General features: G+C 46.7%; 1 protein-coding gene across 1 annotated transcript in view; it reads left to right on the top strand.

Annotated features, from left to right (window-relative positions):
• NRF1 (nuclear respiratory factor 1) overlaps positions 1-16,599 on the top strand; it is a 63,167-nt gene that overhangs the window by 12,264 nt on the left and 34,304 nt on the right. Inside the window, exons 2-5 of the mRNA XM_077783724.1 lie at positions 5,591-5,822; positions 7,174-7,288; positions 9,592-9,718; positions 10,692-10,832. Of these exons, the coding sequence (XP_077639850.1) occupies positions 5,600-5,822; positions 7,174-7,288; positions 9,592-9,718; positions 10,692-10,832 (606 nt within the window). The 5' untranslated portion in view covers positions 5,591-5,599. The remainder of the gene's footprint in view (positions 1-5,590; positions 5,823-7,173; positions 7,289-9,591; positions 9,719-10,691; positions 10,833-16,599) is intronic.

Below are 16,599 nucleotides of genomic sequence, written 5' to 3'. Positions count from 1 at the left end.
CCCTCCCAGGACAAAAGTGCCACTGTGATGTTGTTTAATGCGACTTATTGATGGTAGAGATTTGAATCCCTTGTACTCCAGAAGCTTGTCAGCTTTGCAGGAAGAGCAGAAGAAAGGCAGGAGGTGTTGCAGGTGTTCTGGAAAACACCTGGAGCAGGATTTCCCCAAAGTGAAAGCAGGAGTGGGATCAGCTTGAATACTGAGCCAGATTTTCTCTTTCTTTTTCAAGATTCCCATGTAGTGCCAGACAAAGTCTCCATGCTGAGCTCCTGTGTGGAGCAGGGTTTGTCAGTAAGGAATTGGTGCTGACTGCAGTGCAGAGATCAAACAGAAAATTATTTGGGAAAGGAAAACCAGGAGTGTTTTCATTCCTTTGAAAGCAACCAGGAAACAAACCGGAGGGATTATTCCTGAGAGTGTAGGGTTGACCCTCTCAAGTAAGCCCTTTAAATTACTTAATTTAAAAAAAAAACAAAGCAAATTAAACCAAAATAAATTAGAAACCCCAGGAGCATCTGATGTCCCCTGAGCTGACCGAGCAACCACATCATTGATTGCCTCTTCCTTTCTCCATCTTTTGCTGAGTACAAGGCATGATTTTGGGGAAAAGGATGTGAAAAGCCTTAATCTACAAAAGTGTTGCAGGCCACGAGGCCCCACCTGTGTCCTGCTCTGTGTGTTTGGGTGGGTCCATCACCAGGAGATGGGTTTAGTGGTGGCCTTGGTAGTGCAGGGGGACAACAATTGGGGCTTGGTGATCCTAGAGGGCTTTTCCAACCTGAGCTGTTCCATGATTCCATCTTTTCAGTGGTTGAAAGCCTTTGGAGGGTGGCAGATCTTCTCCTGAGTCTCATCCTTGGGAAGAGGAGAAGGTCCATGACCTGACCAGCCTGAAGTGAGAACAGGGACAGTCCCCAGACCTCGTTAATTTGTCTGTTAAACTAACTGGGGACATTGATTGCTTGTAAAGAGGATTCTGAGCTTTCAGAATATGTTTTCCTTGGTCCTCTCTTTTTCCTCTCCTGTAATTACCAACCCCTTGCAGAGAAGGCAGAGCTGCTGCTTGAGCTGGGAACAGGCATCCAATAATGTTCATTTCTGGGATGGGATTTCCTTCTTCCCAAAACCTTTGGTTGGGAAAGGTTGTGCACCCTCAGCGGGCTGTGTGGGAGCTAATCTCTCTGTTTGCTGGGGGGGTTTGCTAATTCCTGCGTTTTAGTTATAAATTTTTAGTTTTAGTTGTGAAATGTATTTGTTTTCATGTTGATGCTGGTTCAGAATGCAGGGGAACTTCTCCCGTTTGGTTTTCCACCCAGAATGACTCACTCTCAATATGAAAATATGAATGCTGAATTCTGACAATCAGGATAATTAGCAAGGAAGCAAGTTTTGTAAGAACATCACGCTGATTGATCAGTTTGAACACAAGATCCTTATATTTGCTGTTTTGGATGCCATTGGTTGTTCCCACCCTATTTCAGAATGCTGGAATCATGGAATGGGTTGGAAGTGACCTTAAATCCCTCCCAGTGCTGTTCCCTGCTTTGGGACACCTCTCACTGTCCCAGGGTGCTCCAAGCCCTGTCCAGCCTGGCTTTGGACATTCCAGGGATCCAGGGGCAGCCCCAGCTGCTCTGGACAACAGGGAATAATTTCTTCCTTACATCTGATCTAAATTACCCAAATTCATTTAAAATTTTACCCCTGCATTCCCCAAGATTCCCTTTCATGGTTGGATCCTAGGAGGGATCCTCTCATGCTCACGAGAGGGCAGAGCAAGCAGGTCTCTCAAAATCTCCCCAGAATTCCCATTTTGCTTCCTTTCAAAGTTATTTAAACCACCAAAGAAGCGAGACCCAGCGATTCTTTTTATTTATTGCTGATCTGAGCAGGGTTTCAAATTAATGAGGTGTGGGCTGAGTTGGTAAAAATGGCACCATGATATAACACTGCAGAGGATAAATGCTCATCTCCTGGTTCAGTCAGTCTCAGTCGTGTCTCCTGCAGCATCTGAAGCAAAACCTCTTCAGTGGGATAAAGGTTTAAAATAATTCCAGTCCCTGCCTGTGTAAGGGGGTTTTTCCATTGTGCTGCTGTTCCTCATGATTTTTCCTAGTGTGGAATTTTTATTTTGGACTCAGTTTTAAGCACCCATTAACCTGGATGGTGATGGTAGAGGATGGTGTGTGGGGGGGTTGAGTTGTTGACTTGTTACAATCACACCACAGAGACCTTCATTTCAATCCATGTGGATTTAAATTTGGTGTAGTAATTATGGGGTTTACGACCAGTTCCTGTTGTTTTCTGGTGGTTTGAGTGGTGCAGCTCTGCTGTTTCCTTCTGCTTCTGGTGTTCCTCCAGCCATGGTGTCAACAGCCGCTGGTCAGGGCTGACAGGACATCAGAAGAACCCCTGACACACTCAGTGAAGCTACTGCGCTGTGTGATGAGAGGGAGTTAATCCTCATATTTTTTATAAGCACTTTAAATGACTTTAAAACTACTTCTGGCTGTCATCCAAACCTTCTGGACCACACCACGGCTGCCAGGAAATGGCTTTGCAATCACCACCGTGTCATCAGGCTTTCCCTCCTCCTGAAATCGCTCTTATTTTGGGAGAAAACCAGGGATCAGCGTTCCTTTTCTGCAGTGGTGAATGCTCATCTCTAAAGGACAAAGGGAACAGCTTTCCTTTCATCCCTGTGCCTGGATCCCTGCTCCAACCCAAGCCCCACCCTTCGGATGTGTCACAGGGATGCTTGGCTGGGCCAGCTTGGTGACACCTTCACCTGCCAGTCAAGCCTGGCTTGTGTCAGGAATCCTTTTTGGGAATAATTTGAATATGGGAATGGCTTCCCAAGGTTTCAGTGTTGGTGGCATTAAGTGTAGGTTGCCTTTGAGTGCAAGGTTTGGTTTCATCTGTTGCCTTGGGATCTTGTCTCCTGATCTTAAAGTCACTGTGCTCTATCAGTCATATTCTGATCACATTTTTTTCCATGGGTTTTTTTAAAATTTTAATAGTAAGAGAAGCAGCAATGTCCCCTTTCAGGAAAAGCTTGGTGTCTTGGGAAATCTGTTAAGCTGGTCCATAAGGATTTACTTGAAATATTTTTTCCCACCTGCTCTTCTGTGGTGATGGCAGTGTGAGTTTTGTGGAAGGAGGTTAGGGCTGATTGTTTCTCCACCAGAAATTTTGTTTGTCTCAATGTCCCTCAGCATCTCAGTCCCTTCCTCACTGGCACTGCTCGAACTCCTGCTATTTTTGGATGGTTCTAATATTACAACCCAAGTTGTAAACAGGGTTGGACAACAGCAACATCAGACTCCAGTGGCTTTTTTTGGGAGGATTGGGAGCCTGAAGCTGATTTAGCTGTAGCTGTAGCCTCAGTAGGTTTGTGACAGTCTCACAACAACAATTCTGCTGTCCCTCAGGCTGGAATATTCCAACCCTTCCCCTGCACTGCCAGTCCCACCACTAACCATGTCCCCAGGGTCTGTTAAATCCCTTCAGGGATGGGGACTCCAGCACTTCCCTGTTCCACTGACAGCCCTTTTGGAGAAGAAATGTTCCCTAAAATCCCATCTAAACCCCCCCAGCACAACCTGAACCCTTTTCCTCTTGTCCTGTGGCTTGGGAGAAGAGGCTGACTCCCACCTGGATACAACCTCCTTTTTGTTTGGTCAAAATAACCCTGCTGACAGAATGCTTTGGGTTCTCGTGTCTCTCTGACCCCTCATGGCATTCTGTGATCTGATTCAGTCAGGAGCTGTAATTCCATGACTGTACTTACAAGGTCAGAACCTTTTTTTGTTTATTTTTCTTATTCCCTGCAGATGCTTACCTCTTTCTGCTCTTTTTCCCTTTGGGGAATCCTTTTTAAGGGTTGAAGTTCTAATTCCCCTGTTTGAAAATATCTTAGGGATGTGCCTTTTCTTTTCCACAAATGTACAGCAGGCAAAGAATGAAAATATCCCTGCACCTCCCATCCTGCTCCTTCTGCACAGATCTGTTCCCAGTGTGTGGTCCAGGGCCCTGCTGACTCTGTCAGCTGCTGCTTTCCTCAGTGCTTTACCACTGGACACCTTAAATAAATCAGCTTTCTGTGATATTGGTGCTTGGGTTGTGATGCCTTTGCCTCTTTCTGGACTCTGGGTCCCTCCTGACCAGAAAGATCTGGAGGGGCTGGAGCGTGTCCAGAGAGGGGAACAGAGCTGGGAAGGGTCTGGAGAGGCAGGAAAAGCTGAGGGAGCTGGGAAGGGGCTGAGCTGGAGCCAAGGAGGCTCAGGGGGACCTTGTGGCTCTGCACAAGTCCCTGCCAGGAGGGGACAGCCGGGGGGTCGGGCTGTGCTCCAGGGAACAGGGACAGGAGCAGAGGGAACGGCCTCAGGCTGGGCCAGAGGGGATTTTAGGGAAAATTCCTTCATGGAAAGGGTTGTCAGGCCTTGGAAGGGGCTGCCCAAGGAGGTGGTGGACTCACCGTCCCTGTAGGTGTCCAAGGACTGGATGTGGCACTCGGTGCTCTGATCTGGGGAGGGGGCAAAGGTTGGACTCAATGATCTCAGAGGTCTTTTCCATCCTCTGTGATCCTGGGATTCTGTACTGGCATCCTCGTTTGTGTCCTGAGCTATTGAGGTCAGAGGAGACTTCGTGCCACCCTCAGAACTCTTCCCTGAAAGCTGGAACTTGATGTGGCAAAACCAAGTGCCAGCTCTGACCCTTCAACGTGCGGGTGAGGGACGATCTCAGAGCTGCAGGGTCCTTGGGGACCTTGTCTCCAGCAGGGATAACGGTGTCTGGGCGCTGTGCTCAGCTTGGAAGTGTGGATTTTTCCAATCCCTTGAACCTAAAGTTCCTCTCCTGGCTCCTGGCAGTTATTTCCCTCTTGTAGACATCTGTCAGAATCTGAGGTATTGATGATCCCGAGGTTGTAGAAAGTCTCTGTCTGTCAGCCTCGCTGCCAAAGCAGAAGTGATAATTCATCTGTGCTGCTTCCAAGGTTGTTTATTCTGTTTTACTCTCACATGTTCTGCTGCCCTGCCCAGCTCTGTCCTGCAGGGCAGCGTGTGGGGCTCTGCCCTCAGTGGGATGTTACAAACATTAAATACCAGAAACTCCCTGGGCTGGATTTACAATAATGTGCCAATATCTGTCACCTACGTTGGACAGTGTGTCCCCAGCCTGAAGCAACAGAAAAATGCCAACACCACAGTGAGACATGGAGGGCATGAAGAAGGAGAAAAAGGACAAGGCACACCCAATTTCCTCCATCTTGTCCTGCTTTGGACTCTTAATCTAGAATCCTAAAATTTTCCTTTTGCACCCGTGCCACACTTAATTATTACTCATATCAAACACTCAGAGCTGGTAATTCACCCTGTAAGATTGAAAACTCTTTTCCATGAACAGAGATCACAGCCAGTGTCTCTGGGGCTCTGTCCATGGGTTCCTGACCCCTGCGAGGGTCCCAGGGCAGCCAGAGGGAAGCTCTGGATTTTCCGGGGGGAGGTGATCTCTGTCCCTGGTGCTCACGGCTTTGTGTCCCAGCTTTGTGTCCCAGCTTTGTGTCCCAGCTTTGTGTCCCCTCTGCCAGTGACTCTTGATGGAAGAACACGGAGTGACCCAGGCAGAGCACATGGCGACCATCGAGGCCCACGCCGTGGCCCAGCAGGTGCAGCAGGTGCACGTGGCCACCTACACGGAGCACAGCATGCTGAGCGCCGACGAGGACTCGCCCTCCTCGCCCGAGGACACCTCCTACGACGACTCCGACATCCTCAACTCCACGGCCGCCGACGAGGTCACCGCTCACCTGGCGGCTGCAGGTAAAGCCCGGGGCTGCTCCATCATCATCATCACCACCACCACCACCTCCTGGTGATGCTTGGAGTGGCTCTTGGAACCCTGGTGGCTGAGAACTTTAGGTTTTCTGGGCTAAAAAGACAGATGCTAACTCCCAAAAGAGCACTCCCAAAAGGTCGTACAAAAAGCTCCTAAAATTGAATGATAGAACTGAGGTTATGAATGTGTAGTTGTCTGGGTTGTCTGAAAAGACAGGTGTCTGCTAAGGAAGGCAGGAGGCTCCCCTGAAATGGAAAATGTAAACCCCCTCTCCATGTATTATTATAATTTTGAAATTAAGGGGTTCTCAGGCAAAGATATGGGAATAGGAATAACAGTTCTTTACTAGGATAATTAAAAATACAAATGCAATAGTACAAAACAACCCACTGCCAGAGTCAGGATTTTCAGGCCTGGGTGGTCTTCAGAAGACTCTGCTAGGACACTGCTGGGACCTCTGGATTTTACATTTCTTTCCCTATCTGGATTTTGCATTTCTTTCCCTGCTAGGACACTGCTGGGACCTCTGGATTTTACATTTCTTTCCCTATCTGGATTTTGCATTTCTTTCCCTGCTAGGACACTGCTGGGAACTCTGGATTTTACATTTCTTTCCCTACTAGGATCTCTGGATTTTACATTTCTTTCCCTGCTAGGACACTGCTGGGATCTCTGGATTTTACATTTCTTCCCCTGGTAGGACACTGCTGGGATCTCTGGATTTTACATTTCTTTCCCTGCTAGGATCTCTGGATTTTACATTTCTTTCCCTGCTAGGACACTGCTGGGAACTCTGGATTTTACATTTCTTTCCCTCCTAGGATCTCTGGATTTTACGTTTCTTTCCCTATCTGGATTTTACATTTCTTTCCCTGCTAGGACACTGCTGGGATCTCTGGATTTTACATTTCTTTCCCATTAGAACAGGTCCTCAATCCCTCAGGAAACCTTCAGACTCCTGATGCTGTAGTTGAGGTGTCCAAACAGGATTTGTGGAGCTTTGCCTGGTTTCCTCTTCCCAGCCACCAGGATCTCCTCAATTATTCAGTCTTGGGCATTTTTCAGTATGTTTGGAAGATGAAATACAGAATTCTGTGAGTGTAGGGAAAACTTTAGGCTGAAATAGGTGACTCCCACCCAGGACTGAGCTGGGATTCACCAGCCTGGGGGATGAAGCTTCCACTGCAGGGCTGGAGAGCAGAGCTCAGGGAGGGATTTGTGTCACTTGGCTCTGCCGGGGCCACCCTGGGCACCCATTCCTGGTTTGGGGGGCACGGTGGCAATGTCCCCGCTGAGCTGCTGGTGCTGACTGTCCCTCTGTGCTTTCATTTCCAGGCCCTGTGGGGATGGCAGCAGCTGCTGCCGTGGCAACGGGGAAGAAAAGGAAGCGACCTCACGTGTTTGAGTCCAACCCCTCCATCCGGAAGAGGCAGCAGACACGTTTGCTCAGGTGAGCACTCACCTGGCCCTGCCACCTCGGTGGCCTCCAGCCAGCTCTGCTGGCCTGTGTGGTCACAGCAAGTCACCCAGCTCAGGGATTTTTTTGGGAGTGCCTTTCTGGAACCCGAGAGTTGTGTTTTAAAGGGTTAAAATTGCAGCTCTGCTCGTCTCTGATTTTATGCTCACCAGGACTGACACTCTGGTGGATCCATTGTTCTGTTTTAACCCCAGCTGGTCACCAGTTAAATCTGTCACAGTGACATTGCAAGATATCCAGAGCGGCTTTAGCAGAAATTGAAGCTCCATCCATATCCCAGCTCTGCAAAGGATTTTTCTGCCTCACAAAAAATTAAGTCTTTTCTGCTTGATCATTCTGGGGATAAATTCAGTGTGTGTATATCCAAATTTCCTTTGCCATTGGACAAATCCCACGGTTTAGAGCACAATTTTAGGAAGAATAATCCAGTGGAGATTCCTGCCCGAGTTGAAACACTTTTTTTGGCTTTAGAAACTTCTTGTGGAGACACCATGTCAGTGTTCAGGAACACACATAATCATGGGATATGATTATCTGCAGGAACTTTTATTATGAGCTCTGGGAATCAGGGGTCCAGACCCAAATCTGACTCCAACACGGCTTTCGAGCTGAACCTATTTTATATTCTACCCTTACATAACTCACATATTAATTATTAAGCTTATATTGTTCTATTGTATACATTGACATGAGTTTCTCATGATCTTTCTTAGGCCCCTGACCACAGTTTCTCATGATTATTCTTATGATTAAACAGTAATTATATTTAATTACTAAACAATCATCACATCTAACAATTATATCATTAATCATGTACTGGCTACACAGGTACAGTTCTAGCAAGTACAAGTTCTTCATGTACTTAGGGTGTTTATTTTTCCAGGGCCTACTAAGCTTATTTTCCTTTTAACCCTAAATCCCCATGATTTTAAAACCCTTTTGCTATCATCCAGAGCTCCACAGCCCTCCAGGTGTTGCATTCCAGGTGCTCTGAGGCTGTTCACCCACCTGATGGCCCCCGAGCCACACCAGATCTGCACAGCCCTGGAGACTCCACCTGAAATTCCATGCTCTGCAAACATTTGTGAATATTGGCTGCTGCTGCTCCCTAGCTTTTGGAACAAAGCAATTCTTGCTTTTTATGCCGTTTGGGATCTTGTTGGACAGTTAGTGTTAAATTATTGGGCAGAGTTACTGCTAAATAATAATCCATGGGAGTGAACTCCCTGCCTTTTACAGCTCCATTCTTTTCCCTCCTTCCCCCGACTCAGCCCTGTTTATTTTAGTGTTTCTGTGTTTATTGCAGAGTTTCTGAAGAACAAATCCTTTTCTGCCTTGAAATATGAACAATGTATTTTTAAAGAAACTGCTCAGTGAAGGAATTATTTCTTCTCCTTTCACACAACTACTTTATTTTACTACGTTAAGATAATGACAAAACATCTTTTTATTTTCCACTCTGACCAGCTGAACACGCAGTTGTGCTTGATTTTCACTGGGAATCAAGTGGTAATTTCAAACACCTGACTGTGGGATCTGTGTGTAGCTGGTGATGCTTTTTTGGCAACAGCAGGTTCTGAAATGACCAGAACAGGGACTGAGCTGTCACTTCATGGAGTGCTCAGGTTTTCTGAGGAACACATTACTTTTCTCTTGATTTTGGAGTTTTTGCCACCATTTCTGACTCTTGCACTGCTTTAAAGGGAGTAAGAGGCAGAAAATATCCAGTGGAACATTTTAATTCCGGAGGGAGTTGCTGATGGGGCAGGTGTTGGGACACCTGGGTTTCCTGTGCTGAGCTGTTGCAATATTTCCAGTTCTTGCCTATCCTGTAGCTTGAATTCCTACAGATCTGGTTTGAGCAGGACTTTGGTGCTGGAGAATTGCACTGCCATGATCTGGATGTAAAACAACGTCTGTCTGCAGGCCTCTTTTGATGAATCATTCAGGTGCTTCAACAAAACACAAGTTTTGTGTTGCTAAAACAGAGTGGAAGTGCAGACTCTTGCTGCCCCAGCTTTGCTGCTCTGGTGATTTCTCTTTTGACATCAATGAGAAAAGGAGAGAGGGGAGAATAATTGACATTTGAGCTGCTGGGTGACTGCAGGGCGCACAGCAGGCCTGTGGATCTGAGGGATAAACTCAATATGTGGCCAAGCTGAGCAGCTGGGGCTCCGTTTCTCACCTGGTTTGTGAAAGGGAGCTGGCAGTCCGAGGGGTTGTGTTTCTGCAGGGCTTTCAGCTGGTGCCCATTCCCTGTTTTTGCCCTGTTTCAGGAAGCTCCGGGCCACGCTGGATGAGTACACCACCAGAGTGGGCCAGCAGGCCATCGTCCTGTGCATCTCACCCTCCAAACCCAACCCTGTCTTCAAAGTGTTCGGTGCTGCACCCTTGGAGAACGTGGTAAGTGTCCCTAGGGAAGTGAGGAAAAAAATTCCTCACCTTCTCTGCAGATTTCCTTCTGCTCAGGGCAACCTTGGAAGCCTGGCAGGGATCTGAAGGTCATGTTAAAAACCCTGGAGAACAGAGTTCAGGTGTTATGGAGTACAGTGCTGGACCTGGTTGAGTCAATGATTCCAGAGATCTTTTCCAGCCTTAATGTTCCCGTGACTCCCTGACATGAGGGCAGCACTGAGGTCCTCTCTTCTCTGCTAGAATGGCTGCCTGGCACTTCTCACCAGGGGAGAATATCCCAAATTAAAACTCAGAGGGAACAGGTCATGATCACAGAATCCCAGAATCCCTGAGGGTGGAAAAGACCTCCAGGATCATTGAGTCCAAGGTGTCAAAAACCCCACTTTGTCCCTAACCTGGAGATCTGAGTGCCACCTCCAGGAGTTGCTTGGACACCTCCAGGGATGGGGACTCCAAAGCTCCCTGGACAGCCCTTGACCACCCTTTCCATGGGGAAATTCCTGCTGGTGTCCACCCTGAGGCCGTTCCCTCTCCTCCTGTCCCTGTTCCCTGGAGCACAGCCCGACCCCCCGGCTGTCCCCTCCTGGCAGGGACTTGTGCAGAGCCACAAGGTCCCCCTGAGCCTCCTTGGCTCCAGACGAAACCCTAAAAAATGACATGTTTAAGCTCAGCTCCGCTGTCAGTTCCTACACCTTGTTGCAGATCCTGCCCAGAAGAAGTCCTACCTTCAGAACTTTTCCTTTCATCCCACAAATTCTTCCCTTGCCAGTGTTACTTCAAGTTTCATCAGCAGCTCTTCGCTAGGGCCGAGTCTCGGGGGGCTGCTGGCTCTTTCCTGCCAGCTGTGCCACTGTTTGCTCCTCCTGCTCTGCAGCACCTTGGGGAAGGTGGCTGGGCCTGCATCCTGCTCCTCTCCCAGTGCTGCTCACCTTGGTTACCTGAGCCTAACAACTCCCCACAGGTACGCAAGTACAAGAGCACCATCCTGGAGGACCTGGAGTCGGCGCTGGCCGAGCACGCCCCGGCCCCTCAGGAGGTCAACTCGGAGCTGCCACCCCTCACCATCGATGGCATCCCCGTCTCCGTGGACAAGATGACCCAGGTGAGTGGACAAGGTGACCCAGGTGAGCAGCAGCCGTGGCAGGGGGATGTTTGGCACCTTGCAGTCACATCCTGTTGTTTTGTGTGGCTGCCTCTCCAGGGGCTGGCTCTGAGCTCTGATCTCTTTCCCCTGGGGCTGTAACAGCTCAGGTCGTGGTTGGATGTGGAGCTTTGTTAGTGGTGCTGATTTTCTCCAGGAAAAAAACTGCTGGGGAGGGCTCAGGTTGCTGGGAGATTCCATTTAAAACTGGTTTTGGCACCTCCCAGGAAGTGGGAACAGGGAAAATATTCCATGTTTTGCTACAATCTTTAGGTGCCAAAATTGGGAAAGTCACTCATGGACAGCTTTCTGTGTCCTGTAGTTCATTCCCTCCTCTGCTTCTTGCTGTGGATTGGAGCAGAGGGGAGTTTGCCAGAGGTTCAACCCTAGATCAGACCCTGAGGGAGATATTTTTGTTGGAGCTTTGTTAGTGGTGCTGATTTTCTCTGGGGGGAAAAAAAAAAAATTGCTGGTGAGGAGAGCTCAGGCTGCTGGGAGCATTCCCTTTGGAGCTGGTTTTGGCACCTCCCAGAAAGTGGGAACAGGGAAAATATTCCATGTTTTGCTACAATCTTTAGGTGCCAAAATTGGGAAAGTCACTCGTGGACAGCTTTCTGTGTCCTGTAGTTCATTCCTCCTCTGCTTCTTGCTGTGGATTGGAGCAGAGGGGAGTTTTAACCCCAGATCAGACCCTGAGTGGGATATTTTTTGTTGGAGACAGGGAATTGGGAGATTCCCTTTCTCTCCAGGTCCAGCCTGACCTCACTGCTGGGAGAAAGTGGAGGGGACTCCAGGAAAACTTCACCTGGAGGGAAATCTCCTTCCCAGGGATGCAGGACCTGAATTCAGGCAGGTGTGTCCTGCAGGAGCCTCTGGGTACACCCAGTCTGAGGCACCACAGCAAGTTTAAAGTGCTGAAAATCAATTTTTTTTTCTGAGCGAGTAGCAAGGTGGAAAGGGCAGCACAAAAGGAGGTGCAGGAGCAGGGCAAAGATGTGCAGAATTTCCTGTGCTCTGCCCATCTCAAAACACCATTTCCATTTCTTAGTGCATTCAGACAAGCTCTCAGTCATAATAAAATTTGACTGTGCTTTGGCTGGTACAAATAATTTTCCCCATCCCTGACAAATAAGACAAAAATTTTTTTTTTGATTTTTAAACTCCAGTGAAAGGTGGCACCTGCAGGAGCAGCTCTTGGGCAGCTTTTGTTGTGTCCCAGGAGCAGTTCCCCATGGAAATGTTTTTCTCCTCCTTGTCCTGCAGGGCCTTTGCTCAGCCAGCCCAAAGTGCTGATGTAGAACCTGCAGGATTTCTTTCAAATCCTCTCCTGCTGCTTTATGGCAGAAAAACAAGGATCTTTTTAGGAAAGGCCCTCATCTTTCCAGCACAGTGAAGCAGAGCTTTGTGGAAAGGTTTCTCCTGAGCTGGGCACAGAGGTGACATAATTTATTGTGGGAATCTTGATTGCCAGAGCTTCCAGTATAATTATTTGTATTTTCTAGTAAAAAATCAGCTTGTTTTTTTTTTTTCTTTTTTTGCAAATAAGTTGCACAAAACCCTATGGAAAACTGGAACAAAAAGAAATATAAATGTAATTAGGATGGGGATGGCAGGGACTGGAAAAACGAGGCCTCTGCTTTCAGCAGGTGCCAGCAGGCAGGTGTAGAGGTGTCATCAGTGAGGAGGTGAAAATAATTCTCCTTTTAATTGCTCTGCTTCCCCAGTGGTCTGGAGGGAAATAAAGCCTTTATTTGCCTGGTCAAAGATGTTTCTCTAGCCTTGGGAATGGAGAGTATCACCCACCTGGGCTGGGCAGGAAAACCTGTGTTTTTCTATGCTTTCCTGTGCAGTGGGATTTTCAGCCTTCACAGAGGGGCATCTTGGTGCTTTCTGGACTTTGGTGACAGCTGAGTTTGCCCCTCAGCTTGTTCTCAGCTGCTCATTGATGTGATTGAGGAGTAAAATTGGGTAATCTGAGCTTAACCAAGCTGAGCTCAGTGCTTCAGTCAGCTCTCACTCTTTTATGAACAGGTGATTTGTCCTTTAATCTGAATTCTTTGAAGCCCCTGTGATTTATAAGTTGTTTGTAGGAGCCAGCAAAAGCTTTTCTGGCTCCTACAAGTCAGAAAAAAGAAAACTTGAAGAGGTTGTTCAAAGATCATCGTGGTGCCCATTCACCTCGTGAGAGCTGCATTCCTGCTCTCCCAGCTGCTCCCTGGCACACGGCAGCGGGAGAATCCTTGCTGGGTGTGAGAACCCCGGCCTTGCTCTGGGGTCTCATGTGGTGGTGAAATTCCTCCTCCAACCCGTGCTTCCAAAGAAAAACTCCGCAGTCTCTTGTTGTTCAGTCTCAAGACGATTTATTGCTAGTTATCTAACAGATTATGTTCTTGGACTGCAGCTGTTTGATCAGCGGCCTGGGTAGAGGCACACACACCCCCTGACATCCTCTCTATCTGCTGTCTTCTTCATCTCTCTCCCCGCCCAGGGCTGCTGCTATCTTTTATAAGATATATTACGTATAACATGTTTACAATTATTCCCCAATACCTACTACCTACGTTGCCAAGTGTTTTTCTACTCTAAATCAATCTCTGAGTGCCAACATCACCAAGAACATGGAGGTAAGGAAAAAGAAGGAGGAAGGACAGGATCAGCCCACTTTCCTCCATCTTAGAACTTCTGACCCCCATGTACAAAGTGAAAACCCCCCTGTACATGTGTTAAAACCCCCCTGTACAATACTAAAACAATTTCCCCTCTACTTTGTAATTACTTATACTATACTATCTAACCTTTTGTGACTGCTTGTTCCACCTCCAAAGTTGGTAACTCATTCCATGGTTCAAACCCAAAATCACAGCTGTTTTTCAGCTGTCTGCCAGGGTCTAGAATGCTTCTGACCAAGGCCTGGAACCTCTAAAAATGTCTGAGAGACATTTTGAGTTCCCACAGCTGGGATCAGCTGCCATGCAGCTGGGCAATAGCCTGGATGGTTTTATGGTTTCCCAGCTCTGGGAAGTGCAGCAGGGATGGGTTCAGGGATGAGTGTTCACTTCCAGCTCTGGTTTTCCCTCTCCCACCTCCAGGTGCAGCCAAGGTCCTGCATGGACTTTGCTTTTCCCCGGAGATCCCAAGGCTGAGCTGTGGGGATGTGTAGAAAATTCCCAGCCACGGGTTTTGCTCTGCTCTAGAAATTGCTTTCCTTGTTGTTTCCAGCTCTGGAGAGCAGTTGGAATACAGCTGGCTGTGCTCTGGGCTGTTGCATTTGGGATTGGGATAGCTCGGTACCATTAATTTTTGAATTTAACGTTAAAAATGAAAACACTGAGCCTGTGTGAAAGGGTGGCAAAGAACCATTTCTCACATTTTCTCCCAAATCCTCCATCCTGGGGGTAACCTGCGCCCTTTCCAAGGGCACAGTCTGCAATGTGCCACTGGATTTTTTTTTTCAGCAGATGTTTGATTTTTGGGGGGTTTCTCTCAGCAGAACCTTGGCTCCTGCAGGTGAATGTTCCCACCTGTTACCTGTGGCTGAGCCCGGCCTAATTAGGGCACTAATTAGCCAAGTCCTCTCTCCTGACAGTGCTGCTGATTGTGTCCCCTTGGATTAAAGACAAGCCCTCCTTAACAAGTACCCTGATGGCTGGGCAGGGAGGCAGCTTTTAACTCTTTTTGCACCGTGTTGGAGTCCTAAATGCTGAAAATTTTAAACTTTCTGTGCAAACAAACTCTAATCCCCAACAGAAAATTACATTAAACCTAAAGCCATGAACCAAATTTATTGCTACCATTAAATTTACAATATGTAGTTAATTAAAAGTGTGTAATATCACAAAGTAAGAATCTTAAAATGCAATATATATCTGTTATTTAAAATATATAATATACATTATCTAATATATTATATATATAAAACAAAATAGAAATTTTAAACCAAAAACTAATCCTTCTTCTTTACCTTCTTCTTCATAAATTTAAATAGTATTTTATGGTTAAACAAAAAAAATCTACATTACAAAGTTCAAATAATTAATTATTAAGTTAAAAATAAAAATCATTTAAGTATAATTTCTTAAATGGTTAATAGTTTAAATAGTTAAATAGTTTAACCTTAAAAACATTATACAAAAAAATAGATAACCATTTTGTAATATATAAATATATATTATACATATTAATAATATATATAATAAAGAAATATATTATAAATATTATAAATATGCATATTTATAATATAAATAAAAGGTAATAAGCATCTAAACCTAAACACAAAATACCATGTCTAACACTTCAATCCCAACCTTAACAAAAACAAAAAACAAACAAACAAACAAAAAACCCCACAAAAACAACAACAACAACAACAAAAAAAAACTAAAGAAAAACACCAAAAAAAACAACCCACAACAACTCAAAAAAGCCCTGCTGCTACCAGGTTTATTTGAATAAATTATTGGGCAGAGTTACTGTTAATTACTAATCCTCGGGAGTGAACTCCCTGCCTTTTACAGCTCCGTTCTGGTTTTCCCTCCTTCCCCAGCTCTGCTCACTCAGCCCTGTTTATGGCAGAGTTGCTGAAGAACAAATCCTTTTCTCTCTTGGACTATGAACAATGTATTTTTAAAGAAACTGCTCAGTGGAAAGAATTGTTTCCTCTCCTTTCACCAGGCTTCACCCGGGGAACCTGGAGCATGTCAGGGTGAGTGGAAGTGGATTCACCTTCTGCAGTGGAAGGTGGAAAAGGCAGCTTGGAACGAGTTCATGGACATCATGGACAGCTTGGAGCCAATGGATGCAACATCCAGACCTTGTCCAGAGAGAGAAAAGGAGCTGGAGCACAGGGAGAAGGCTCTGGAGAATTCCTGAGGGAGCTGGGAAGGGGCTGAGCCTGGAGCCAAGGAGGCTCAGGGGGACCTTGTGGCTCTGCACAAGTCCCTGCCAGGAGGGGACAGCCGGGGGGTCGGGCTGTGCTCCAGGGAACAGGGACAGGAGCAGAGGGAACGGCCTCAGGCTGGATTTTGGGGAAATTCCTCCTGGAAAGGTTTGTCCAGTGCTGGCACAGGGGTGGAGTCCCCATCCCTGGAGGGATTTCAAAGCCCTGTGGATGTGGCACTTGGGGACACAGTCAGTGGTGGCCTTGGCAGTGCTGGGGAACTTAAAGCTCTTTTCCAACCAAAGGGACTCCGTGGTTCTATGAAATAATTTACTCTAAAAGCTCTGAAGGAATGCAAGGACCTGTTCCTAAATGCAGTTTTTAAACTCTAAATGTTATTTCCTCTGATATAAAGAGAGCTCTCCCCTTCCTCCTCTACTCTGCAGCTGAACCAGCCTTTTCCTGGTGCTCCAAGGAGTCCTTGGTACAAAACCAGTCTTGTCACAAAACCCTTTGTGAGTTCTTTATTTATTTTGGCAGGGCAGGGCTGGAGAAGCGTGAGATCGTGGTTTCCACATTTCAGCAGTCACTGAAGCTCCATCCCCTCGCAGCATCTCTGTAAATGATGCATCAGCTCACACTGCCACTGTAGGGACATTGGGTTTTTAATAGGTTTTTGTGATGCTTTTTTTCCATTTCAGGTTGCCTTGTTTTCTTTCTGCTTGTGTTTGAACTGTGAAATGTCAATACAATGGCTGTGCCTTGGTGTTGTAATTTTGTTTTGGCTGATTGAATTCTGTTTCTCCCACCTGCTGCCATGCTGAATCTTGGGAGAAGATGACAAAGTATCGT

The sequence above is a fragment of the Lonchura striata genome, chromosome 5, assembly GCF_046129695.1.
Source record: "Lonchura striata isolate bLonStr1 chromosome 5, bLonStr1.mat, whole genome shotgun sequence".
Classification (NCBI taxonomy): domain Eukaryota; kingdom Metazoa; phylum Chordata; class Aves; order Passeriformes; family Estrildidae; genus Lonchura; species Lonchura striata.
This window is presented reverse-complemented; position numbering and strand designations above follow the sequence as displayed.